At 34.8% G+C, this 27649-nt stretch overlaps 3 protein-coding genes and 1 non-coding gene across 4 annotated transcripts in view; 2 read left to right on the top strand and 2 right to left on the bottom strand.

Annotated features, from left to right (window-relative positions):
- Nucleotides 1–27649, top strand: part of LOC129790699 (transmembrane protease serine 9-like) — a 776474-nt gene that overhangs the window by 252228 nt on the left and 496597 nt on the right. The window lies entirely within an intron of this gene.
- Nucleotides 2222–2414, bottom strand: LOC129791474 (U2 spliceosomal RNA). Its single transcript, XR_008750708.1, has one exon. It is a non-coding gene; the product is annotated as a U2 spliceosomal RNA (small nuclear RNA).
- The window catches only part of LOC129790729 (homeobox protein aristaless), a 40538-nt gene continuing 22431 nt past the window's right edge, over nt 9543–27649 (bottom strand). The window contains exons 4-5 of the mRNA XM_055828407.1: nt 12047–12309; nt 9543–11534 (exon numbers count right to left, since the gene is read on the bottom strand). Coding sequence (XP_055684382.1) covers nt 11180–11534; nt 12047–12309 — 618 coding nt within the window. The 3' untranslated portion in view covers nt 9543–11179. The remainder of the gene's footprint in view (nt 11535–12046; nt 12310–27649) is intronic.
- LOC129790709 (proton-coupled amino acid transporter-like protein CG1139) lies at nt 19175–20796 on the top strand. The gene is made up of 2 exons (XM_055828380.1): nt 19175–20222; nt 20285–20796. Exons 1-2 carry the CDS (start codon nt 19315–19317, stop codon nt 20685–20687), a joined length of 1311 nt encoding a protein of 436 aa, XP_055684355.1. The 5' UTR covers nt 19175–19314; the 3' UTR covers nt 20688–20796.

The following is a 27649-nucleotide window of genomic DNA, read 5'->3' as shown; positions in this document are numbered from 1 at the left end:
GTTATCTATTTGCGGATGAAAGACGCCGATACACGGGGTCACGCACAAATTTCCCATATCTCTTGGTATTTTCTCATTTGAAAATTGGATCTCATAATTAGTGTGAATTGTGGATGTTATTAAATTTCTTGGTGCTCCATTCAACCAAGAACGTCTTGTGTGTGTGAACGGCAAAAAAAATCCGCGGGGGTTCCGGGCAAAAAGGAAGGTGTGCGCCAAAATGAGAGAAAGAGTGCAACAGCGAGTATATTTTGGTGTCCATAAATTATCCAAAGCAATCGCCTCGAGTATTATTTATTCCAATATCGAGATCCTCCATCAAATTTTTAATCAAATTGTTATTCACAAATTGATCGTATATTTGTTTAGCATTATCCTTTCTTGTTGTTCACAAGACATTCTTTTATTTATATGTGATTGGTTGTGGGCTCTTGTGCCATGGAAGGACACTTCCAGGAAAAATTATATGTTCACAGACATTTCTATAAATATTTTCAATAATTATTTCATCAAATATTCTTCAAGTCAATTGTTCTTTCTCAATTTCTTGATTTTCTATTGATTTTCTTCAGGTATTATTTATGGCTTCTCTTTTTTTTAATGCTTGACATTAATTCTAACATTTGACGTTTCCTTTCCAACTGTTAGGTATCGTAAACTTTTCTGACCTTTTACGTTCACGTTTTTGATTGACGTTTAATCTAACGTTTGAAATATTTTTAACATTTAAGCACAGTCATCTGGATTTTAATTTAAGGACTCTTTTTCATCATCTTAAATTCTTTTTTGAATGTGTCAGAAAGCTGTGCAAATTATTCTTGCATCGAAGCTCAACCCCTCTGGTGACGTAGAAGCTTGAGGTAGCCAATGAGAAAGTATGGCTAGATATTTTCAACCAATCAGAGAGTGCTTCTTAATAATACGGAGTCTTGTTCATATTCATTTACATTTCAAATAATTTTAATTAAATTAAATAAAAGTTGTTGAACAACTTCGAAATACCTTGACAAAGAATTTTCTTTTGACTAACTAGACAATTACATAATGCACTTACCTGTCAACATAATTCTCATGTGGAGTGTAAACAACACATTATGCTATTTAGTTTCGCTCCTTGGTCTCTTCTGGGTACCTTTGGCTGGGTGGACGCTCATCATGATCAACACAGTGAGATGGTGTTGCTGGGTTGTGAACGGCGCCTCGATAGTCATTTATTAGCGATCGCCATAAGCTGTCAGTTGCGGAGGGTGAAGAATTATTAAAATTTTACCAATCGCGCAGGGTACTTCACTTCCTCTCTCGCTCTTTCTCCCTGCATGGCCAATGCTGCAAATTGAATTCATATATTTGTTTTTACGTTATGCCATTTATCTGCTTCTCCTTTTTTTCTTCCTTTTTTTATTTTCTTACTTTCTGTTTCTTTTGGGGTGATTATTTTTTTTTTTTTTTCAAAAATTCTAATAGCTTTTTCGTCGCTGGAATTGGGGCCCTCACAGGTGAGGCAGTGAAAAAATGTATAACTTTGTTACAGAAAATTGTTAATTCACAAACGGCACACAAAATGTTGTTGTGAGGAGTTGAAGGAATAAAAATTGTAAATAAAAAAAAAATGAATACTCTGTGGTGTGCGCGAGGAGAGAAAATATGGATGGAAATATATTTTCAGTATTAATGTGTTCGTCTTGAAAGCTTCAGCAATAATTTAATAATAAATCATGGAGTCTTTAAACAAAGATAATTGAATCTGTCCATCAGACTAATGAGAGTTAATTACCAACGTTGTTGGTGGGTATGAGAATATTAAATTAATTCCAATTCCTTTTTCTCTCTCACTCGCTGGTGGATTGTAATGTGTTGTATGCCTTTTTTTTAGCCTCTTGTGCATTTGTGCCTTCCTCCTTTTTTGTCCATATACTTCACCCGCCAACATTACTTTTGTTAATACGGCCTCTGCAGCCATTCTTGGGGTACTTTTTCTATGCGTGCTGTACCTCGCAAATGCGGCTACAAATGGACGATAAAATGTGATACAGAGTGAGTTTCAATTGGTTTAGGCGAGAATATGTCGTGGACAAACTGCCATAGAAGTGGGAGGTAAAGCACACAGCTTCAGGTAAATTTATTCATGCGCACAGAGGTAGAATAGCGATAGAATAAAACCCTTCAATTCTAAAGAAACAAATCTTCGTTTCTTTTAAAGATTTCATGATTGAGAGAGATTAAAAGATGGGCCGATCCTGGCGGTACTGCAATACCAGGCCAACCCGCGGCAAAGGTGGAGCAAGCCCCTAGCACTTCGCCAACTTCCAAAAATCAATTTAACAACATTGTCCCTCTATGAGGGAGCTATTAGGTGTTAAACTAATAAGAACAGATACTACACTTTGATCTTAGCCGTTAGGCCGAGAAGCGATACCGATTCAAACTCTTTTTGAATTTCATGTAAGTAGGGGGAAAATACACTGGGCATGAAGTATACGTTAACGTGAAAAAATCGAAACGTGCTTGAGACCGATATTGATTTTCCCACATTTTCTTCCATCAGAGTTGATTTTTCTAGATTGTGAATCTTTAATTCTATTATAAGAGTGAACTGGTGTATGATTAGGTCGATTGGGTAGATAAAGGGTTAATAGAAGGCGTAAAAACCTATAAAAATGGCATTTTACAACTAAACTCAGAAGTCTGAGAGAGAAAATAGCACGGCAAGATTTTTCATAAATGTATTTTCAGTTTAGAATTTTTCTAGGTTAATAAAAACACTTTACGTATAATTTATCAGCCAATCAGAGCTCTTCTTTCAAACTCCGATTATTCTTCTTATTTATTAACATTTCAGCCATATCGTCGTATCGTTATATTGAAGGAATTTTTCCAGAACTTTTAATACCTAGCTTGTGCTTTCTTCATTATCAAAGCTTTCGACGTTTTACCGAGAATTTTTCCTTATTTTCTGAAGATAATAGCTCCTGGGAAAAAGTTTTGAAAAAATATTAATAAAAAGATCATAATCACAATACTTTCCTCTAAAAGCCTTACTCGTTCCAAAGTAATTAAATAACAAGCTGAATTTAAAGAATTCTTTTATTAAAATCTCGGAAAAAATTAAGGAATATTTATTTACCAAAAAAAAATTAAAAAAAAAGCTCATCTTGAGAAAAGATGCAGAATGTTCTTTATCCAGCAAATTCAAAAAAAAATTAATCAATGAGAGAACCTGCCCATTATACCTTCGTACTCTTCCGGGAGAAAGGTCTCACACTCTAAGCGAAAATACCTGGAAGAATTGCGCTGAACCTCCTCCAGAAGCAAAACGGATGAAAAATAATCAAGACCGCAAGAGACAAGTTGATGAAAAACTCATTGAGCTTTTGACGACTTGGGCCCTTTAACGTGATCCGTGATAATGTGAATCCATCATCATTGCGATGAATGTAAAAAGAAGTTGGACCCACCGCAATCAAATTAATAATGTTGCAATATTCAAATTCCTGCCCCTTTCTCCACGCACTCACCTTTCTCCCATGGCTACAAGTGAAAGAAAAAAAAATGATTTTGTTCTGTTTGATGCGCTCAAGAGCAATTGCTGTGGTAGGTAAGAGCAGGAAAAGAATCCAATCGTCTTGCAATTATCCAGTTTCACCCGAGAGAGGTGTTTGCAGCAAAATTGAATAAGTATAGCTTTTCATTAGAGATAATTATAGGACGATACGGAACGCCTTTACCCCAGTTAAAACATAAATAATTCGCCTCTCCTTGAGATCATTTGGAGAAACCATACATCTCTGGAGGCAAAAGATCTTCCACCACACAGAATCACATGGAGTTACCTCGTGGTGAGTTGTTGATTTCGCTTCTCACTATTTTGAAGATTTTGATGTGGTGTGGCCACTCGTTTTTTTTTGTTGCTGGTGTACCCCCTCATGCCAGTATACTTATTAATAAATTATAACTCAAATCCATCATTTTAATTGTAGCCCCGAAGGAAAGGAGCCCATGCAGCTCCCAAGGGCGAAGTACCTAATTGAAGGAAACGCAGAAAACAATTTTAACCCACCCAGTCTTGTAGGGAATCAAAAAAGGATAAAGAATTGCCAAAAATATTCACCATTTTCCACTGGGGTCACAACGAAAAAAGGCAATAAAGTTTTGTAAAAATTCAAAAAAATTGGCCGCCATTCGCCATTTTGTTCATTTCAATGCATGAAGCATATGTTTCAATGCTTCGTCAATATGAGCTTGTCGATGACAGTTTGACATTTCATTTATTTTTGGGAGAAAATAAAAAAAAATTGCGTATTTTTTTGTTTAATTATCGTGGTAAATGTGTTTTACGTGTTGTTGTTACCTGAAAAAAGTCTTGGGAAAGGTGGGTGCCAAGAAAAATCGTAAGGTTTTGCGTGACAACATCCAGGGAATCACAAAACCAGCAATCCATCGTCTTGTCCGTCGTGGTAGTGTGAAACGCAAAGGATTCCAGCGCAGAGGATCTCTCAATTCGTGAAAAAGCCATTTTCAAGACGATCCACGACCAATGTTTTTGGATTGCTTTGTTTTGTAACGAGAGATGTGCTCGCTGAGACGGTCACAAGCTGGGAGGGAATTCATCCTTCAGGTATTCAGATATAAAAATCACTCTTGAACAACACGTAAAACACATTTACCACGATAATTAAACTAAAAAATATGCAATTTTTTTTATTTTCTCCCAAAAAAAATGAATGAAATGTCAAACTCCCATCGACAAGCTCATGACGAAGCATTGAAACATCTGCTTGATGCATTGAAATGAACAAAATGGCGAATGGCGGCCAATTTTTTTGAATTTTTTTGAAACTTTATTGTCTTTTTTCGTTGTGACCCCAGTGGAAAATGGTGAATATTTTTGGCGATTCTTTATCCTTTTTTGATTCCCTACAAGACTGGGTAGGTTAAAATTGTTTTCTGCGTTTCCTTCAATTAGGTACTTTGCCCTTGGGAGCTGCATGGGCTCCTTTTCTTGATTGTTCGTCATACATTATTTTTATTTAGAGCCGTATAAAATGACTTCTCATCGATTCTCTGTGAAGTCTTTAAAATCTCGCATGGAGCTGGGAAAATTTAACATTATTTAATATGTCTTTTATCGCTAATTTTATTGTATTAATTTGTGAATAATAAAATTACACATTTCTCCCTTTAATATTTTATTACCCACATGTGAACCAAACTAAACAGCGTCTTTTAATGATCTCGCTGTATTAGTTGTTAAAACAACATGGCACAGTCCAGGTGTTCAGGTGTGTAGACAGAAAAAAAAAGAAATATTAATTTATTTAAAAAGTTTGTCAAGGAAGCTTTTTCTTCCAACGTGGTTGAAGGACCTCAGCAGGGAGCCTCGTGAGCCTCGTGATTAAAAAAAATTAATATATAGCCCCCTCCCACTCCCTATATGAAATGATATAAAATATTTTGAACGAGGTAAATTATCGCTTCGCTCCAATTTTCCTCGCCCCGCTTCGCTGAAATTTGTTGCGCTAATTGAAAAGGATAAAGGTTCAATAGAAAATTTATTTGTTGGTAAGAATCGCATGGTATCAGTATGTAGTCTCTGTATCAAATTTTATCGCAATCGGTGTAGAAATGCATAGCAATACAATAACGAAATTATATCTTTATTATATTGAAATCTTTACAAAGTTAAGGACTTCAGAACGCATAAGTTTACCCTTAAGGACCTAAGATACCCCCAAAATTTGCAAAGAGAAAAAATCATTTTCTGGCTCTCCTGTTGATTTTAGAGCAAATCTGAATGGATTTTTGGGTCATCCCGTACCCACAGGTTCGTCGATGAGCCTGATCGATATGTACCAAAAGGAAGTTTCAAATACAAAAAATAAGAATTTTCAATTTTTCCCTTGAAGTTTAGACTTATTTTTGGCTGAAATCAGTTTTTTGCATTTTCTGGCTCTCCTGTTGATTTTAGAGCAAATCTGAATGGATTTTTGGGTCATCCCGTACCCGCAGGTTCGTCGAGGAGCCTGATCGATATGTACCAAAGGGAAGTTTCAAATACAAAAAATAAGAATTTTCAATTTTTCCCTTGAAGTTTAGACTTATTTTTGGCTGAAATCAGTTTTTTGCATTTTCTGGCTCTCCTGTTGATTTTAGAGCAAATCTGAATGGATTTTTGGGTCATCCCGTACCCGCAGGTTCGTCGATGAGCCTGATCGATATGTACCAAAGGGATGTTTCAAATACAAAAAATAAGAATTTTCAATTTTTCCCTTGAAGTTTAGACTTATTTTTGGCTGAAATCAGTTTTTTACATTTTCTGGCTCTCCTGTTGATTTTAGAGCAAATCTGAATGGATTTTTGGGTCATCCCGTACCCGCAGGTTCGTCGATGAGCCTGATCGATATGTACCAAAGGGATGTTTCAAATACAAAAAATAAGAATTTTCAATTTTTCCCTTGAAGTTTAGACTTATTTTTGGCTGAAATCAGTTTTTCGCATTTTCTGGCTCTCCTGTTGATTTTAGAGCAAATCTGAATGGATTTTTGGGTCATCCCGTACCCGCGGGTTCGTCGAGGAGCCTGAACGATATGTACCAAAAGGAAGTTTCAAATACAAAAAATAAGAATTTTCAATTTTTCCCTTGAAGTTTTAGACTTATTTTTGGCTGAAATCAGTTTTTCGCATTTTCTGGCTCTCCTGTTAATTTTAGAGCAAATCTGAATGGATTTTTGGGTCATCCCGTACCCGCAGGTTCGTCGATGAGCCTGATCGATATGTACCAAAAGGATGTTTCAAATACAAAAAATAAGAATTTTCAATTTTTCCCTTGAAGTTTTAGACTTATTTTTGGCTGAAATCAGTTTTTCGCATTTTCTGGCTCTCCTGTTGATTTTAGAGCAAATCTGAATGGATTTTTGGGTCATCCCGTACCCGCAGGTTCGTCGAGGAGCCTGATCGATATGTACCAAAGGGAAGTTTCAAATACAAAAAATAAGAATTTTCAATTTTTCCCTTGAAGTTTAGACTTATTTTTGGCTGAAATCAGTTTTTTGCATTTTCTGGCTCTCCTGTTGATTTTAGAGCAAATCTGAATGGATTTTTGGGTCATCCCGTACCCGCAGGTTCGTCGATGAGCCTGATCGATATGTACCAAAGGGAAGTTTCAAATACAAAAAATAAGAATTTTCAATTTTTCCCTTGAAGTTTAGACTTATTTTTGGCTGAAATCAGTTTTTCGCATTTTCTGGCTCTCCTGTTGATTTTAGAGCAAATCTGAATGGATTTTTGGGTCATCCCGTACCCGCAGGTTCGTCGAGGAGCCTGATCGATATGTACCAAAGGGAAGTTTCAAATACAAAAAATAAGAATTTTCAATTTTTCCCTTGAAGTTTAGACTTATTTTTGGCTGAAATCAGTTTTTTGCATTTTCTGGCTCTCCTGTTGATTTTAGAGCAAATCTGAATGGATTTTTGGGTCATCCCGTACCCGCAGGTTCGTCGAGGAGCCTGATCGATATGTACCAAAAGGAAGTTTCAAATACAAAAAATAAGAATTTTCAATTTTTCCCTTGAAGTTTAGACTTATTTTTGGCTGAAATCAGTTTTTTGCATTTTCTGGCTCTCCTGTTGATTTTAGAGCAAATCTGAATGGATTTTTGGGTCATCCCGTACCCGCAGGTTCGTCGAGGAGCCTGATCGATATGTACCAAAGGGAAGTTTCAAATACAAAAAATAAGAATTTTCAATTTTTCCCTTGAAGTTTAGACTTATTTTTGGCTGAAATCAGTTTTTCGCATTTTCTGGCTCTCCTGTTGATTTTAGAGCAAATCTGAATGGATTTTTGGGTCATCCCGTACCCGCGGGTTCGTCGATGAGCCTGATCGATATGTACCAAAGGGAAGTTTCAAATACAAAAAATAAGAATTTTCAATTTTTCCCTTGAAGTTTTAGACTTATTTTTGGCTGAAATCAGTTTTTCGCATTTTCTGGCTCCCCTGTTGGTTTTAGAGCAATGTTTAGGGCAAATCTTTCTGAATTTTTTTTTAACAATTCTACAAAATCAATATTTCAATTTCTGCATGAAGCATCTGAACTGACTGACAGTCTAATAAAATCAAAGTGAGTTTCTCTTCGTCTCCCCCCATGGGAGGTGTCAATAAAATTAAGAATTATTAAAATGAGTGGAAGAATTTAATTTGCAAGTGTGGTGAGAAGAGAAGAAAATTATTAAATTATATAGGAATGGTGTGAGGAGGTGAAGAATTAAATTTTTATATTGATTTTGTGCGGGAAAAAAGTGCTCTGAACAAATAGAGGCAAAATCTGTCATTAATTCCGAGAATGTAAAATCATAAAAATCATTAATAAATCCAACATAAAAGCCATTGGAGACAATTTATAGTCGTGTGAGAGTTCTCTTTTTTTCTTCTCAGTTCCTTATAGGCATACCCTCCCTCCCTGGGTGGTAATCACTTTATGTTCTGCTCCGCACCATAAAAGGTTCACAAATCAATCTACATAAAAATAATTTAGAGTTTTTCTTATGAAGGAAATGTCGATGAGACAAATTTGTTGATTGGGTGTTGTTGTGTACTGCATAATGGCAAAGAATAGGAGAATCAAATAAATGGGTTTATGTTATTATAAATATTTTGATATTCATTAGAGCGTATCAATTTTCGTTGCTCTTTAATTTCCCAAATTGCCCTCTTTTTCCTTTTATTTCTTTTTTTTCTGTTGTTGGTGTTTTAAAATTAAATTTAGAATTTTGATCCACCAAATTGCTTCTCTGGGATTTTTATTTGTTAACTTAATTTTTTTTGTACATCTACCACCGCGAGCCTCTTCACCATGAGAGCCTTTTTTTCTCTCCTCATCGCTCATCATGACTTTGGAGGCACTCTGCTGGGCCACCACTAATAAATTAACGTTTAACAGAGAACCGCCCATCGCTATATTTCAAAAGTTTATTAATTTAATTTTGGAATTGGATGGAGGCTATTTGCATTTTTAATTCATATTATATTAGATATTCATTAAAAATTAGATTGAGACAGGTCTCGTGGTTTCTTCTTTTATCTTCCACCCAATTTTCTTCATCTTCTCACTTTGCACAGGTATGTGATGAAAATATAGCTGCGGGATTGTTTCTTTTTATTTTAATTTCAAATTCAGAATAATTTCCTCATTTTGACACGGCAAGTTATTGGGAATTAAAATAGCTACAAGTTACCTTTTTCTGTTGATAACATTCATATTATTCTTTTACTAGACAGTCCGAATTAAATACGAATGAAATTAACACCTGGTGCACAATTTAAGGGAAGTTCCTGTAAATTACGTCGGTCCACTTGAGAGAGAAATCAACGAAAAAAATAAACTAAAGAACTATAATTAAACAATTTATTCATTTGGCATTTTGTTCACTCCTCTCGCATCTTTTCGTGGGTTTGAAGCCCCCTAAAAAGCCTTCCAAAGAAAGAAATAACAAAGAGGAAATAAGAGGGATTAATTGGATTTTATTGCAATAACAAATAACATTATAAATTGATCTTGTGTACACATTTATTTATCACAAATTGTATACAAAAGTAAATCATATTTTATATACCTAAAACACATTTTTTATTATTTATTGTTTTTAAATTCACTTATTCTTTTCTTTAGCTAAAAAAAACTAATTACAATTAAGTTGCAAAAAGAGGGTTTTTATTTGTGTGGGCGGAAAATGCAAAATATACATATTACAAAGAAACATTCAACCTATTCAATATACATAATTCAATTTATTCATTTGGACGGATTTTTTTACATTCACACTTTTTTTTCACAAATTTTCTTTTCAATTACATTTTTTGTCGCTTTGCATTGCGAAAAGCAAAAAGCTTTTAAAGCCCATTTGGAGAGGGAAATTAACGTGACTACAATACTTTACTCCTCGTACTTTTCTCTCTCTCTCTCTAATCATTTAAACGGAATTCAATTTTATTTATAAGAAATAAAATGGAGAATAAAATGAGCAATTTATTAATTATTCTATAGGATGGTGAAGGGAAATACAAACTCAATTTTCATGTAATAAATTTTTCTATCTCCCAAGACATAAATTTTATTGCTGTTTACTCAATTGTTTCTCACCCACAATCACCTAAATTGATAAGAATCAGTGCTGGAAACTACCTATTGATGGGTTATTTTTCAATTTGATTCAATTACACAATTTATTCACATGTAATATGACCCAAACAATACGCACAACTTTTCATTTTCATTCTGTGGAATATAAATCTAATTGAATCAGCATCCAGCGGTGAATGAGTTAGTTTTTTGTGTGTGTGTGCAAAAGGAAAACGATCGAAAGGGAGAATTGTGTGAGAAATCTGCAATTTTGAGTAATTGGCAAATGCTAATAATCTTTCGCGTGACCAGGATGTATAAAAATTGTTCTGTTTTTTTTTTTATTTACTTCAATTTGCTTTATCTTCTCTTCATTTTGCGAGACGGAAAAATCAGTGAGGGCATCTACACGCACATTTTTCACATCTTTTACCAATTGAGTGGTGCACAAGAGCGTCTGCATATTGTGCTTCTTTATGCACCCTCATCTCACACTTCAAGGTGATGAAAGAAGGTGAAGAAGAGGCATTAAAGACGTGAATCAATTGAATTTGCTATTAAAAAAAAAACACATTTGATGAGAGATCAGAGTTGGATTTAATTAAATCGAGTCCCCTTTCTAGATTAAAGATTTCACTTCCATTATGCCCTCTGTACTTTGCTGTTCTTAAAGATATAGAATGCTAGGTTTTCGTGTTATGCTGCGGAGTCTATTAGTTGGTGTTCTACTTCAAGACAAACACCAAGTATTTTCTTTGACTGTGTGCATCTTTCATTAAATTATTCAAAAATTATTTAATTTTCCGGACGTTTAATTGAATTTTGCTATTATTAACCAAAAAAAATCATTCAAAACTTCACAAAAAAAAACAATTAAATGAATCTTCATCAGCACCTTATTAATTCTTTCAAATAAATTGAAAACTCTACCAAAAAAACACCATGAAAAAAAGACGCCACAAAATTCGATTAAGAATTAAAAAAAACTAAAAACTCTCACACAATTCTCTTGATAGTTGTTCTCCCATCTACAGTCTTTCCAACTCTGTCCTTTATGTGTGATACTATTAACTTAGAATATCACTGTGTCCATTTTGGCGCAACATCTCGAGTCTCATTTCATGTTCTCTCGCCTTTAGACGAAGCGTAGCAATTGAGGATGACCGCCGGTCCTCTGTAACACCCGCGGGGGCCGTGGACGCCGTCAGGCCCGACGATGGTGGCGAAAGAGGTGGAGACGCAGACGCGGCGGAATTTATGAGCAATTCAGGAGACTTTCCAGGAACTGGCACCGGTGGTGGTGGCAACGGTGGCGGTTGATGTCGCTGTGCAGCCGAAATATTTGCCAGGAGTGTCTGGAAGGATGTACCCGGTGTGTAAAGAGCTCCCACACCCGGTGGTAGTATTGGAGGTGGAGGGGCCCTATAAAAATGAATTATAAAATGAATTTATTGAGAAATTTTTCTTCATTTCTCGCAGATTTTCTCAGAGATTTTTTTATTTAATTAAACTACACAAAAAAAACTTCATTAAAAGAACCAAATTGTATTTTTTAAGAAGTTTTTAGGTAATTTGTTGAATTAAAATAAAATAAAGATAACAACTTAATTTAATTTAAACAGAAGGACACAGTCTGGGACTACCAGGCGTCTCCATCTTGGTATGAGCTTAGCCTAGTTCTATGGTAGATTATGAAGATGAAGATATCGCGATTGAGTCTTACTTTCCAGTTTGATCTAACATTTTTATGTCTTAGAAATTTTAAAACAAAATGGTCCCTTCATTCAAATAAAACAATATTCAGAGAAAATTTTAATTAAAATGAAATTTTAATTTAACTGTGCAAGACGCATCAAAAGTCTCGTTAATTAAATGGATAAGAGTGTAAGACAATGGCGTATGCCAATCTGGGAGGTTTTCACGAATGTTCTCACCTGTGAAACTGATGAAGGTAGCCCGGAGGGATCACTGGACCGCCTGTGAGGTGGGGATACCGAAATGCAGCCAAACTGGCAGCATCGAAGGGTTTGCGTAGATTGAAACCGAGATGCGTAAAGGGATTCGGTGGCAATGATGGGGCCACCGAAGTTGCAGATGGAATGGAGGTACCACCACTCAAATACGGATTGTACGGATGTCCCTGAGGTCCAACTTTCTCCTGCTTTCGCCACTTTGCTCTGCGATTTTGGAACCAAACCTGCAAAAATAAATTAAATACAAAGAAAATAAACATTTTAGTAAATCACTCGCAGCTGCAATTTTCACATTGAGCTCATTACATTGAGAAAATTATGCAGAATGATATGCATTTGTGTGTCTCTGGGTCTATTTTGCTTCTTTTCTTTTGCGTCATTGCCTCACGAGCCACCACAAAGTAGAATATAATTCTTTATGTACAAATTGTTTAGTTAATTATTTCTCAAAAGTAACTAATTGTATCCCTATTTAATAATAATTTCTATTTTTTTCTTTCTCTCTTTCTGGGATTATATTTGCATTTATTGCTACGTGATGTGCATGCTTGGAATTATGTATATATGTGCACAACCGACATAGAGATGATATACATCTCTCCTAAGAAGTGCTCCATCTACAACACAACAATTTATCCTAACGGCGATAATTAATGAAATTACTTCAACGGAATTTTTCATCTCTCTTAACTCACTTACAGATCCATGGGCTTTTTTTTGCGCTCTCTCTCTCTCTCTCTGTATACAATAACACAACTTTGTGTAAATTAAATACAAATTTACCGCCTTATTTATCTGTTATACTCTTGCTTTCCCGGCAGTGCCATATTTTTCTTAACATTACAAAACTTCTCTCTTGTGGCTGGTGTGTGGAGCTTCTCCCCCTCGGTTGGTGGGATTATATTGGCACCCATAATAATGACTTCCATTGAAGTGAAATAAATTTATTCCGCCGAACACTTTGCATTAATACAAATTGCATTGAGCAAATTACTGTGATCTTTATCAACAATTGAGGTGTTCTCACAGCGGAAGGTTTAAAGGTAACACACACACAGCATGAGAGATAAATTCCATAAAAATGATATACAGGGAGTAACATCCCCCAAAATTTCAAGAAAATTGTCAATCAAACAATAAATATCCTGTTCCGCTCGCCCAACATCCACTGGCGTATCTTAATTATGATAAAATAAGTGTTAAACATGGGGTTTCTTATTAACCACACACACAGCACAAGGAGATTATTCCCTTCTGAAAATTGTATAATCGAATCATCAGATAAGATTGCATGGGCTGCATTTTTTTTCTTTGCTTTCTTGTTCGCCCGCTCCGACAGAAGATGTTTGGATGGGATGAAGAAGAAGCCAACACAGAGAGAAGGTACGAAATTAAAGAGACGCCCCTTTCTGCATGCGGTAAAAGAATGCGCCTAATATGAAAACCAGGGGGCAAATATCTGATTAATCTGCAAAGAACCCAAAGAGCACCACAGTAGCTGAGGAACATACACAGAACATTTCATAATACCTTAAAGGTATGAAGAAGTAGGTGAATTAAAGTTGAGTTTGTTAGCAGTTCGTATTAGGAGTGTTTACTTGAAATTACACTGTCTCAAAAATTAATCAGAAAATTGTATAAAGATGGGAATTTATTTGCTATAAGATTTAGAATTAAGATTCAGAATTTTTAAGATCTATTCTTTTAGTTAATTTATTTCTTTATCAGTGAAGATTTTTTTGACGATCTTAATTTCGTTCTCTCGGTCATTTTCTGTTTTTTTTTCCGATTTTACTGAACTAAAGAAAATTTTTCATAAAAGACTTTTCTAAAAAGAGAGAAAACTATAATTAAAAAAAAGGCAGTCAAATCTCTAGAAAGCAGAGCGGAAAGGAAATTCGTGTAAGGATGCGTTGATGCGTAATTCTCCCACCATTCCCGCCATTTAAATCTTTTTCAGACGAATGTTCTATTTTATTGAAAAACATAAAATTTTGACCTTTAAAACCCTTTCGTCTGTTTTTTTTTTAGCCCCTGTCTCTCCTATTTTTACCTTTATCACTGAAGTAAGTAAAAATACAAAATTAAATTTATTTTGAAGAGAAAATAAAAATTTAATTTTGCCGACAAAAATAACATCCGCAACATCTGTCCGTCACATTGAAAGTCATAATTTCCTAATCTATACGATGTTTTTAAGTAAAAAAATGAAAGAAACGATTCCTTTGTGGAAGATGAAAATTTCAGAATATCTCCTCCAGGTGCTCTCCCTCCGGAATCAATTTAATATACCTCTGCGCGCAATATTGGGAGCCCCAAAAATGGTCAAAAAGCAACGATAGGAATTGCAGGAGGATCGCTTCACACTGCTGAAAAATATTGCACCACGTTTCTGAGATAATCAAATTGATTCCTCTTCTCTTCAATTACTTGCAATTTACGGAATTTAATCATGCAAATTCCCATCAATGAAATTTGCAATTTAATACAAAGCTTATTTACGTTTTTTTTTTCCATCGCCACTGTATCTCACTTTGTAGTATGTAATGAAGAGAAAATGCAAATTGAACAATGTGAGCTTTTTGTGAACATTTTCTTCTTTTTGTGAGAGCGTCAAAGAAATTCCGTGCTATTCATAAAATTAATGTTTTTTTTTTAAAGCACAGAACGGCACGTACTAAGAAATAATTGATTTTAAATCTCGAACTAATCGAACAATTTCTCTGTGAAATTTTTGGGTCAAGTGTCAGGGATATTCTGATATGTATAGCCGAGAGTCTATTTGAAAATTATCATCATCAACGGAGTTTCCATGCTATGTACAATTTTTCTGACACCATAAACAAATCCAATTTATAGATTTTATATGAGATTCATCAAATAAAAAGCCATGAAAAAAAAACTTTGCGTGCTGTTACCTTTTCCCATTCTTTCCATTCTAGATATCAATTTTTGGACATTATATATTCTTTATTTGATTCTCATTTTCTCTCACAACAAAATTGCTTTTCAATTTCAATATTATTTCAACATGTATTTTTTATCATCCTTCGTGCCTCTTGCCATCACCAATCTCATTCTTTTTTTCTCTCTTTCTTCCTCACCATGGGACTAATTTAGCAAAAATAATTTAGTTGCACAACTATTTTATTATTTTATTTTGCTCTTCCAATTCCTTTTTTGGAGCCCGACTAACTAAATGCCGCCAAAGAGGAAGAGGAAAATGATCCTGCGGAGAGACAAGATGTACGCGCATGAAATTATTGGTCATTATATGGCATTAATTGATGAAATTATAGACTAAAGGTTTTCTCGAATGGAATAAGGTGATTTTCTCATCTCATGCGACAACGGAAATTTGATTTAAAAGTCACATACAATTACTTGCGACAGGTAAGGGAGGACGCGGACCCCCTAAAAGGCGACACGGTGTGGCATATTCGTGAAGAGAGAGAAAAGAATAAAAAAAAAGAGGATCACTAATTTATTTCAATTTGTGGCACAGAGGTGAAGACTTTTGAGACAAAACAAAGCCACCCAATTGGAATGAAAAATTACGGTAGAACAAATATTTCCTTTTTCACAGAAGAAAAAAGTTATTAAATTATGGAATGGAGAATGGGGAAAATAAAATTTCCGGATGTGGTAAATTGTTTTTCCCTCTTCTCACTGTCCAATGAAATTATTTTGTATACTTTTTTTTTCTACCCATTTGCAGTTTTTTTTTGTAAGAATTTGAAAGAAATTCCCCAAAAGAAGATTACTGTGAAGTGGAAGGATGTTTGGTTAACTAATTTAACAAATTAAAGTTCCATTAATTTTCTTTTTCTTTTTCAATGAATTTTATGAAAAATAAATTCTCTTGTAGGGGAGAGCGGGGTTAAAAAAGTCACTTAAGGGTTTAGAAAAAGCTCAAAATATAATATTTCTCAAATGGATAAAGCGAAATGTTTAGCTCATTTCTTTAGGAAATTTACTGCCCTACAACTCTTTCTCAGATCATTTTGTTCTATCTAGCTAGGAAATATGATATTTTAGGCTTTTTCTAAACCTTTATAATTATAATTATAATAAGTGACTTTATTAGCCCCGCCCTCCCCTAGTTCCTTTGTAATCATCAGACGCAATTGTTAATTAAAAGAATTTTAAAACTTTTATTAATCAAGAAATATTACTTAATTTTCCTTCAAAAGCTTCTGAAGGAAAATAAGGTTTCTTCTGTAAGATTTCTTTGTTTAAATAACTCTTTAAGAACTTTTCAATTTAATCAAATCATTATCATTTGACGAAGTAAATTGTCGCTTCGCTCCAATTTTCCTCGCCCCGCTTCGCAGGGTTTTGTTGCGCTTCGCGCAAATTTTAAAGAGGAAAAAAGTTGTGATAGTTTAAATTTTTATTTGTATATAGTTCCATATTGTGATGTATCACCGGGATATTAAACCCAATAAAATCCAAATTCAAATGGGCCACTTATCAAACCCAAAAGAAAAATTGGCAAAGAGAAGAAATCATTTTCAAACAACATTTCTGGCGCGAAACATTTTCAGGCGTTACGGATGCATTTTTTGGCGTCACGGATACATTTTTAGCGTCACGGACACATTTTTAGCGTCACGGATGCATTTTTTAGCGTCACGGATACATTTTGAACGTCACGGATACATTTTTACCGACACGGATACATTTTAAACGTCACGGATACATTTTAAGCGTCACGGATACATTTGAAACGTCACGGATACATTTTGAACGTCACGGATAGATTTTTAACGTCACGGATACATTTGAAACGTCACGGATACATTTTGAACGTCACGGATAGATTTTTAACGTCACGGATACATTTTGAACGTCACGGATACATTTTTACCGTCACGGATACATTTTAAACGTCACGGATACATTTTAAGCGTCACGGATACATTTGAAACGTCACGGATACATTTTGAACGTCACGGATAGATTTTTAACGTCACGGATACATTTTTAGCGTCACGGATACATTTGAAGCGTCACGGATACATTTGAAACGTCACGGATAGATTTTTAACGTCACGGATACATTTGAAACGTCACGGATACATTTTGAACGTCACGGATACATTTTGAACGTCACGGATAGATTTTTAACGTCACGGATACATTTTGAACGTCACGGATACATTTTAAACGTCACGGATACATTTTAAGCGTCACGGATAGATTTTTAACGTCACGGATACATTTTTAGCGTCACGGATACATTTGAAGCGTCACGGATACATTTGAAACGTCACGGATAGATTTTCTAGCGTCACGGATACATTTGAAACGTCACGGATACATTTTGAACGTCACGGATACATTTTGAACGTCACGGATAGATTTTTAACGTCACGGATACATTTTGAACGTCACGGATACATTTTAAACGTCACGGATACATTTTAAACGTCACGGATAGATTTTTAACGTCACGGATACATTTTTAGCGTCACGGATACATTTGAAGCGTCACGGATACATTTGAAACGTCACGGATAGATTTTCTAGCGTCACGGATACATTTTAAACGTCACGGATACATTTGAAACGTCACGGATACATTTTGAACGTCACGGATAGATTTTTAGCGTCACGGATACATTTGAAGCGTCACGGATACATTTGAAACGTCACGGATAGATTTTCTAGCGTCACGGATACATTTTAAACGTCACGGATACATTTGAAGCGTCACGGATACATTTGAAACGTCACGGATACATTTGAAGCGTCACGGATACATTTGAAACGTCACGGATGCATTTTGAACGTCACGGATAGATTTTTAACCTCACGGATACATTTGAAACGTCACGGATACATTTTGAACGTCACGGATAGATTTTTAACCTCACGGATACATTTGAAACGTCACGGATACATTTTGAACGTCACGGATAGATTTTTAACGTCACGGATACATTTTGAACGTCACGGATACATTTTCTAGCGTCACGGATAGATTTTCTAGCGTCACGGATAGATTTTTAACGTCACGGATACATTTTTAGCGTTACGGATACATTTTTAGCGTTACGGATACATTTTTAGCGTCACGGATACATTTTTAGCGTCACGGATACATTTGAAACGTCACGGATACATTTGAAACGTCACCGATACATTTGAAACGTCACGGATACATTTTCTAGCGTCACGGATACATTTGAAACGTCACGGATACATTTTCTAGCGTCACGGATACATTTTAAACGTCACGGATACATTTTCTAGCGTCACGGATACATTTGAAGCGTCACGGATACATTTGAAACGTCACGGATAGATTTTTAGCGTCACGGATACATTTGAAACGTCACGGATAGATTTTTAGCGTCACGTACAAAAAGTGAGGATGGGTTAAAGAAAATTAATAATAATAATAATTTATTTCACCCTTTTACAGACTAGTGTTTTAGGGGTTAAAGAAAATGTAGAAGGGTATTCGAAAAGAGAAATAATGGTCATGCTGCGGAGAATTTCTTACATTAGAATAAATAAAGTACAGTCAGGTATTGGTTAACGTCGCATGGGATATACTCTTTCCACCCATTAATAATAATGAGTTGAAAGAGTATATCCCATGCGACGTTAATCAATACCTGACTGTAGTCACGTCATATCATGTGCTGGTAGTTTTTTTTTCATTTCTTCCTTTACTTTATCAGTGTCAAAATTATTGCGAACGACGTGGGGATTTGTTGGGCTTCGCGCAAATTTTAGAGAGAAAACAAATTATCAATCCCGGAAAAAAATTTGCAAACAGAACAAATCATTTTCATACAACACTTCAGGCGGGAAATTCAAAAATTCGCAAAAAATGCATGACTTTTATATGGGGGCTACCTGAAGGGGGGCTTTGGGGGGAAATGAATACGGCCACTCGAAACCGCCTGATATAAGGAGCCTCTGTGCCAAATTTCATCGCGATCGGTCAAACGGTGTAGATTTGTATAGCCGAACACGACGGAAGATTACCAACAAACAGACCTTTCTTTATTATATAGAAGAGATATAGATGAACAATTGATTCCTAAAAACTAGACCAATTGATTTATATTGATTTTCTTGTAGAGATTTCTTTAAAAGTAAATTCTTGCTCCTTAAATATTTTAATCGCAAATCAACATTGCCAAAAAGATAAAATCAAATTAGGAATAAAATTTTATTTTTGACTCCATTGTGAAGTGAAAAAAAATCCAATAATGTCTGCTGAAGAGCACGATCCTAAAGATGCTGAAGAGGGTACCGTAGAGGAGAATTATGATCCCCATGAGCACCGTGAAGTAGGACGTGGAATCTCAAATGTGGCAGCTTTTGTGCACATCCTGAAGGGAACGATTGGAACGGGGATTTTAGCAATGCCAAACGCAATTAAAAATTCAGGATACATCATGGGTCCCATAGTGATCATCCCCATATCTGTTCTTGTGGTCGCTTGTGTTCACATGATAATGGATGCTCGCTACAACATTTGCAAGAAGCATCGAACCCCCAATATGACCTATTCGGAATCTATAAGAAATTGCCTCAAGGAAGGACCACCGTTCGCTAAATCTGTGTCCGGAGCAAGTGGTCATGTGGCTAATGTTATCTTCTTTTTTGCCCAAATGGGAACATGTGTGGCCTATGTGGCATTTATAGCTGAGAGTCTCAAGAAAATTTTGGATCATGAGGAAATTTATATTGATGTGCGAATCTACATGTTCATCATTGGCTTTCCACTGACTCTGATAAATCTAATCCGAGACCTCAAACGTCTGGCTCCCTTTTCTATGATTGCGAATGCCTTTATCATAGCTGGTATTGCTTTCATCCTCTTCTACGTCTTCAGGGATGGATTATCTGGTGAAGACCGGGAAATGGTGAGCAAACCCGCAGGATGGCCTCTCTATTTGGGCACAGTATTCTTTGCATTTCAATCTCTTGGTGTTGTCATTCCGGTGGAGTACAAAATGAAGGAACCAAAGAAATTTTCTGGTCTATGTGGCATAATGAATACAGCCTTCATACTAATTGCTTCACTGTACACATTTTTCGGAATTTGTGGATACATCAAATACGGTTCAGCCAGTAAAGGGAGCATCACTCTTAATCTACCTCAAGATGAAATGTAAAGGTTCACAAAACTACTTTTTTTTAACCCAATTTTAAAGAGAATTTATTCTATTTCAGGTTTGCAACGGTCATTTCCGTTTTGTACGTACTCTCAATTTTCCTATCACATCCCCTACAGGCAAATTTCCCCCTTGAAATTGCAATAAATTACGCCAAGGATCACATTTCGGAGGAATCACCAAAATTCCGGACAGTAGAGTGCATCATTCGAATTGCCTTTGTATGGCTCTCAGTTGTATTTGCAATTGCAATTCCAAATCTTGGACTTATTATTTCAATATCGGGTGCATTTAGTACCTCATTGACTGCCTTCATTATTCCAGCAATAATGGAAATGTGCCTCAAATACGGAGAATATGGTTTCAAGTGCAATTACTATCTGTTTCGGGATATTTTTGTAATAATCATTGGATTCATTGCTCTAGCCCTTGGACTCTATGTGGCAATTCGTGATATTTAAATTCACTCACATGAATAAAAATTTTAATTTATTTTGTAAAATATTTATTTAAAAATTCCGAGGAAATTTCATGGAAAAAATAAACATTATATTGATTGAAAAATTGAAAGTCTTCATATTCGTTTTAATTAAAAATTGATTTTTAATACAAACTCTAATGACATAATGAGTTGCCCTTTTTTGCTTTGCCCCTGGTGCTAACAATTTATCTTAATTTCACTTCCTGCACCATATCAATACAGAGGCTCTGTGGGTAATGTAAGAAAAAGAAAAAGAAATTTCTTCCACTATACTAATGGTGGTATTTGTGTGAATATTCTTTTAATCTAATTCTCTCAAAAGTGAAATTAAACATGGAGATATTTACTGTTGAGAATAAATTTCAATTGCCACCCGCTGTGTCTTTAATAATCAGTTTATGTTATATCAAACAATGATATGAAATTCTACCTTCTTCTTTTTAACAGCACCTCTCACGCGCTCCAGGAGGAAATCATCTACAATATATACCCATGATCACAAGATGAGAAAAACCATATCGATGATTGGAGCTTGTTAAAAGGATTATAAATGTTTCAGGCACACATTATATTGAAAACCATCGTAATAAAATAAAGCAACATTTAAGATTCTTTTTTTGTTTCATCTTAAAACATCAAAAGAAGAAATTAGATGAAGCCGATGAGAAATTTATGGTAGAACCAACAGCTTTTGATAGTCTTTACCCCTTTTTATGACATGTCAATTGAAATTGTTGCAAATAAACATTTTTCATTCAATTAATTAAAATCAAATTTGTCCTTTTTGTTAAATTTATTACAAGGAGTTAAAGAATATTTTATGATTTATAAGGAGGAAAAAAAGAAGTCAAAAGTCAACATAACCTTTCGCTATTGAATAAAAAGGTAGATGTTGTGTAGAAATTGAATGAATAAACGTTTTTTATTGTTGAAATTCCTCATCTCCCCGGGATTCTTTCATCTTTCATGCTCCCAAATAAAAGGCAAGTGTAAACAAGAATTTTTCAGAACTGACGATGGCGTCAGTGACTCAACATTTAAATTTCTCTCCGTGGTTAATATTGGATTTTTCTGTGTGCACACATGGAAATCTCATGAACAACTAATTACATTTCATTATAGAACCATTTAAATTGATTTGTATCACATTATTTCCATCTCACCTGAATACCGCCCGATTCTCGATGATTTACACCAAATTTACAGTATTGAGGGAATTTTCTGGAGAGTAACAAATTCGTTGAACCAATAGTTCCAAATGATATGCATCATTTAATTTTATGTTGAGTGCTGGAAAACTTCTTTTTTTTGCATCTAATTCCATTAATTTGTTTTACCACACCATATAAAAAGAACTTTCGGTGCTTTTTCCCATTCCCATATAGCATCGTTTTAATGATTTTCTCCCGTAACGCCTCTATTGGATTTAAAAGAGTTAAGCATTTTGGCGGTGTTGGTTTATGTAAAAAAAAATAGAAAGAAAGAGAATGATCGCGACAATTTGATCACGATTGGAATTTTTCCGAATAAATCAACAATTTAATTTTATTTAATTTCATTTGATTGTTGTATTTCATCTCACTGGGTGGAATTTAATGTCCCATGCATGACGATTTGCACATAATTAAATTTCAACCATAAAACCTTATTTTACGTGATTCTATGTTTGTACACACACTAGAGTTCAGGAAGATGCCATAAAAGATGATTTAGAAAAAAAAAGAACTCGTGTGTTTTGCTGTAAAATTTCATAATTATGTTGGTGATTTCTGACTGTGCGGCGACTAAAAATCCGTTTGGCATTTTGGAAAAGTTAATAGGTAAACCGTATGGCAGAGATTAATAAATATGTGTAAAAAGGCAATCATAATTTAAATTTTTAATTAATAGTGATGGATACAAATGAAGAAGGCTCCATGTGGTTTCAGTTGTGCGAGTGCGCCACATTCCAAGCGAACGCTTCGCTCTTTTAATTTGCCTTCGATGATAGTTAATTAATTCGGCCGGAATCAATCATAACTTATTGCGACTCTCCACCAAGCGAAGAATCTTCCCATCGTCATGGCCACATCCTGTGTACGCAATCATTTGAATTAAACACGGACACACTGCATGCTTAGAAGAGGAGAAGATTAATTTGTCACTGGAATCCTTCCCTTTTGCACATATTACGTAAACACAGGGTGGTCAATTACGGACAATGCTACAAATAATCTTCTCACTAAATCTTCATCAGTGTCCGTGATCATTGATTTTTTATTACTAATGTAATTTATCAAACACTAATTGACCACGACACTTGAGGGAATCAATGGTGGAGCTTTTAAAATTCTTTAGTAGCTCTTTTATCGCTGATACTGAGAATTTCAATGAAAGATGAATGATAAGATTTATTCTGAGAGAAAATACATATGCTAATAAGAATGTTCTTTTCACTAACTCATATCTTTAGTAGCTTTTTTTCTTTATAAAAAAAAGTTTGTAAAATCATTTTGAAAAAAAAATCCTTGGAAAATTTTTTAGACAACCCTACAATTTATAAGAGATAAAGAATCTTGTGCACAATATATAGTTCCCTAATTGTAAGAAAATTTCGTTTTCTATTTTCTTATGGCATTGTCATATAAAGAAAATCTGATCATTTTCCAGAAAAGCTCTAAGAAATAAACTTTTTTTTTCTAAAATAATTTAAAACCAAATTTGTTTACAGCTAGGGAGAGATTTTCCGAAAAAACAATTTCTTTGAAAATTTCCTTTTTAAACGAAAAAATTTAAGAAATCTTTATTTCCAGAACATAAAATATACCTTTGGTTTTTATAAAACGTGCAAAAATTGCTTAATTAATAAGATTAAACTGATACTTTCATTAAATTTAGGTGTACTTTCAGTATGTACAGCTTTATTTTGAAAGCAGTAAAGCGTGCAACATAAAATTCTGTGAAAAAAATGAGTATTTTCATTTTTTAATATCTTATGGAGTCATAAACACCTTTAAAGGAGGCTTTTATTGGAAGAGATCGTGCTTATTGATCCACAGCAAAACGAGTTGTAATTAATTGAAGATTAAATTAAAAGGAAAAATATGCGTTTTTATTCAAATTGTTTCCATTCAAAAAATTCACCTTTCGATCGCAATAAAATTAATAATATATTTTTAATCCGATTTGCCATTACCCACACACTCGAAAGAATCATATGAGGAAATTGCAATTTTATTTGCTCTCTGCGATGCAATGCGCATCTTCTTCACCCTGATGCTTTAGGTGTGTGTGAGCCACTTAACGTTGTTTTCTAATGAATGTAGAATGTTGCACCTGTCAAGGACTCATTTAGGTTTGAGAAGAGTAGAATCTATGGGGAGGAGGAGTAGAGCGCAAAATAGAGGTAAGGGATAAATTGAATTTTTCCTCTATACTACTAATTGCTCTCTCACACAGAACAATCTGTTAATTCTTCAAATTACTAAATTGAATAATCTATCCATCACAAAATAGGGTGTAATTAGAGGAGATAAATGAAGGATAAGAGAAAATTGAAAGAGTGAGGAGAAGCGAGGAAAGAAACACAAGATTCGGACGAAAGACGATGCTTAATTTTATGATTAATGAATACAAATTTGAAATGTTCGTTGAAGGCTTGTACATTTTTTTTTGTGTGTGTTAGGTGTATCTCCCCGTCAGTGGTTGATTTGAAATCTCCCCCTCCGTTTGAATTTTTGGGATCTTTTTACACAATTAATACGTAACTGGATTAAGTAATTCCCTATTACTTCTTATGCGTGATCATTGAGGGAGAAGGTCAGATTGATCTTCCTTGGGCATTGCACAAAAACAATATAAAAGCATGGAGAAGAAATCGAAATTATTAACAAATATTCATTAAAGAGTGAAACATTAATTTTGTGATAAATTGCCGTAAAAATATGAGAAATTAAATTTTCCTCCCCAAATAGCGCGCGATGGCCAAAAGGAATCACAGCATAGCCGAGAGAGAGGGAGAAAGAAATTTTTCGGGCAGACCAAAAAGCCCAGGTACTCTTTGAATCGTGTGTCGAACACAGCGTGCAACCTTTGTTAATCTAATACGCCTTGGGGGGTTCTTTGTGACCACCGCTAATCACCTGTTGGTCGCCGAAAAATTATGGGTATTTATATTCTCTGGAGGCCAATACCGAAGAGAGGAAAGGAATATAACTATCCATAATATTACACTGAGTGGCCAAATTAGTGGTACATTTTGATTCTTTTTTCTTCTTCTTTTTCTAATTATAGACCACATCTCATTCATTTGTTGATTGTTTGACGGTCGATGAAAGTGACTCCACCAGCAATATTCTCAATTATCTCATTTTCACTTGTATTGATTTACACTACCTTGATAAAATAATAGAACGTTTGTGACAAATAAATTGGTAGGTTGTATGTGTTATTGAGTTAATCGTTTTTCGTGTCTTATCAAATGACAATCATACAATTTTCCTTAACCCACAAGCCAATGCATGAGAGAATGAAATGCAGTGGAGACGCCAGGTAGAACCAGGCGTCTCCATCGAAACTGCAGGTATAACTTTTTTTTAATTATTAATAAACCGAAAGGCTCGCGAGCATAATTTTTAATTAATTTTTTTTTCAGCTCACCCAAAGATGCACAAACAAGAGCAACAACAAAAGAATTCTTGAGAGAAATATTTTAATTTCAAGTGATAGATAAGATCAATTATATGATAATGGCAAGAGGCCTGTTAAAAATTGAGAACATCGAAGCATATTCCTCCCTTTATTGAAGTTTTCTTTGTGAATATTGCGTGATATTTAGCACTCATTTATACAATAATCATGTTTACTTTGTGTCAACATATGCACGACTTTCACTTTATCATCATTCTGCCTTCATTAAAGAAAATATAAATAATATTTTGCTTCATTTGATGGTAGCAATTTCTCACCTAGTTTGTAGATTTATTTTACACATCCTTTGCATTAAATTCAAGCGAGCATCAGTTTATCCAATTGGCTGAAGAAATATGTGACACACAGAGAAGTGAAAAACAACAAAATAATCTTTGAATAATTCTACATTGACTTATCACACATTTAACTGGGAGGAGTTAACCTTTCTGCATAGTATAAGAGAATAATTCCCATTTAATTTACCAACATTTATGACAACGATGAAAAACTATGATGGTATACGCTTTAGAGGTTGAAATTTGCAATCAAAATAATATAGCAAAAGAAGTGTATTTTATAATTAAAATAGTTCAATGATGCGCAAAGGGATTATGATGTTTTTTTCCGCCAGCGGCAACCCCATGATGGGTGAAGAATTCAAATGAGAGAATTAGTGTGAAAAATCTGGAAATGTGTGTGCACTTTGAAAGTAATTCTATTTATTAGCACTTCAGTACGCGCCTCGAGTACGGTGGTAATAATACATTTGTGCTCTTATATCCCCATACCTAATGATACTCTTATACTCATTGCACTTGCAGCATACATTCTGCCGTAATGGATACTATATGTAGTATACAGCTTATGGATGCGGGTGGGTAGCGGGGCTGGGTATATATAGCATCTAATTTGCCAGTAAATTAAATTTGTTTCAATAAATGTTATAAAATTAACTCATTGAGTGCTTCCAGAGCTCGATTGCAAATCGATATGTGGTATGGGTTGTCATTAAACACCTGAGGAGAGGCATGTTGTGGCTCATCAAGAGCATTTGCAGTGCGCACACACAAACCCGCACCATCAACCCAGACGATCTCTGTGTAAGAAGTCTTTTTCTCGCGCGCCACATTTCAACTTGTCCATCGACACTCTTCTCTTCCAATTGCATTGGAACATTATATCAAATAAACTGCACAAACATCACTAACTAACCATGTAGTAAAACATCATATATTAGAGTGGGAAAGAGAGAGAGAGAGAGACTTTCAAGATCGATGAGCTTCGGTGGAATTCAATTACCGATTAAATCGCACGCTGAATATTTATGGTCACTTGGTAGGGGTCTCTAGGAGGGCTTAACATAGAGCTGAGAGAGAGAGAAAAAAATGAAAAGCGGAAGTATCATATAGTGCAGTGTTTGTATTGTTGTGCAATAAATTAGCAATTTTCAGTGCTGTCACCTCTTGATCATTTTTTCACGCATGCTGAACTAATATAGTACGACGGTGGTCAATATTCTTTTGTTATGGAGTGTAAAACCAATTTCACAAATAGAAACATTATGCACTGCACTACAATAGAATGTAATATTAATTGATTTAGTGAAAAAAATTTCAAAGATCAATTTTGTAATTTTTCCTTAGCATTGATCTAAATGAATAAATTTCTGTTATGTTTCAGTTGTTTGAAATTAAAGAATATTTATGTAAGATTTTTCTCATAAAAATTTGGAGCTGGAAAATTTCAATTTAACCCCATTATATGTGGACGAATGAAGTGGAGAAAAATTCTCATAAAAGGAGCACGAATAGCATTTTAACCGGTATTACGTGTGAATCTCCCAATACGTGTAATTTAATCATCCGGGATGCGTGTTCTGCGGAAATCGAACAAAACTTTTCTTCCCCACATTAATGTGTACAGTGAAAAGAAGAGATTTCAGTTGTACATCATATCGCTAAATTCAACCTCGAGTGGCAATTTCTTCAATTGCATCTTTCGAGTGCTTTTTTCCCTCCCCGCCAATTGGGAAAAGGGGGGGACGAAGAGGTGAAATGTGGGAAGTTTACTCAAGAAGATATTAATTAGAGCTTTTATTGCCTGAGTAAAGAGTATCTTGCAATCATTTTTCACATAAATTCCCAATTCAATTCACTTTACATCGCCAATTGAAATGTTTCTCTCGTGCTACGTTTCCGATGCAGTCACATATTTCAATATCTCGTAATTTATACACTCGGAATAATACTTTGATTTTTTCTTTATAAATCC

Source organism: Lutzomyia longipalpis, chromosome 2 (assembly GCF_024334085.1).
Source record: "Lutzomyia longipalpis isolate SR_M1_2022 chromosome 2, ASM2433408v1".
NCBI classification, from domain to species: Eukaryota; Metazoa; Arthropoda; class Insecta; order Diptera; family Psychodidae; genus Lutzomyia; species Lutzomyia longipalpis.
This window is presented reverse-complemented; position numbering and strand designations above follow the sequence as displayed.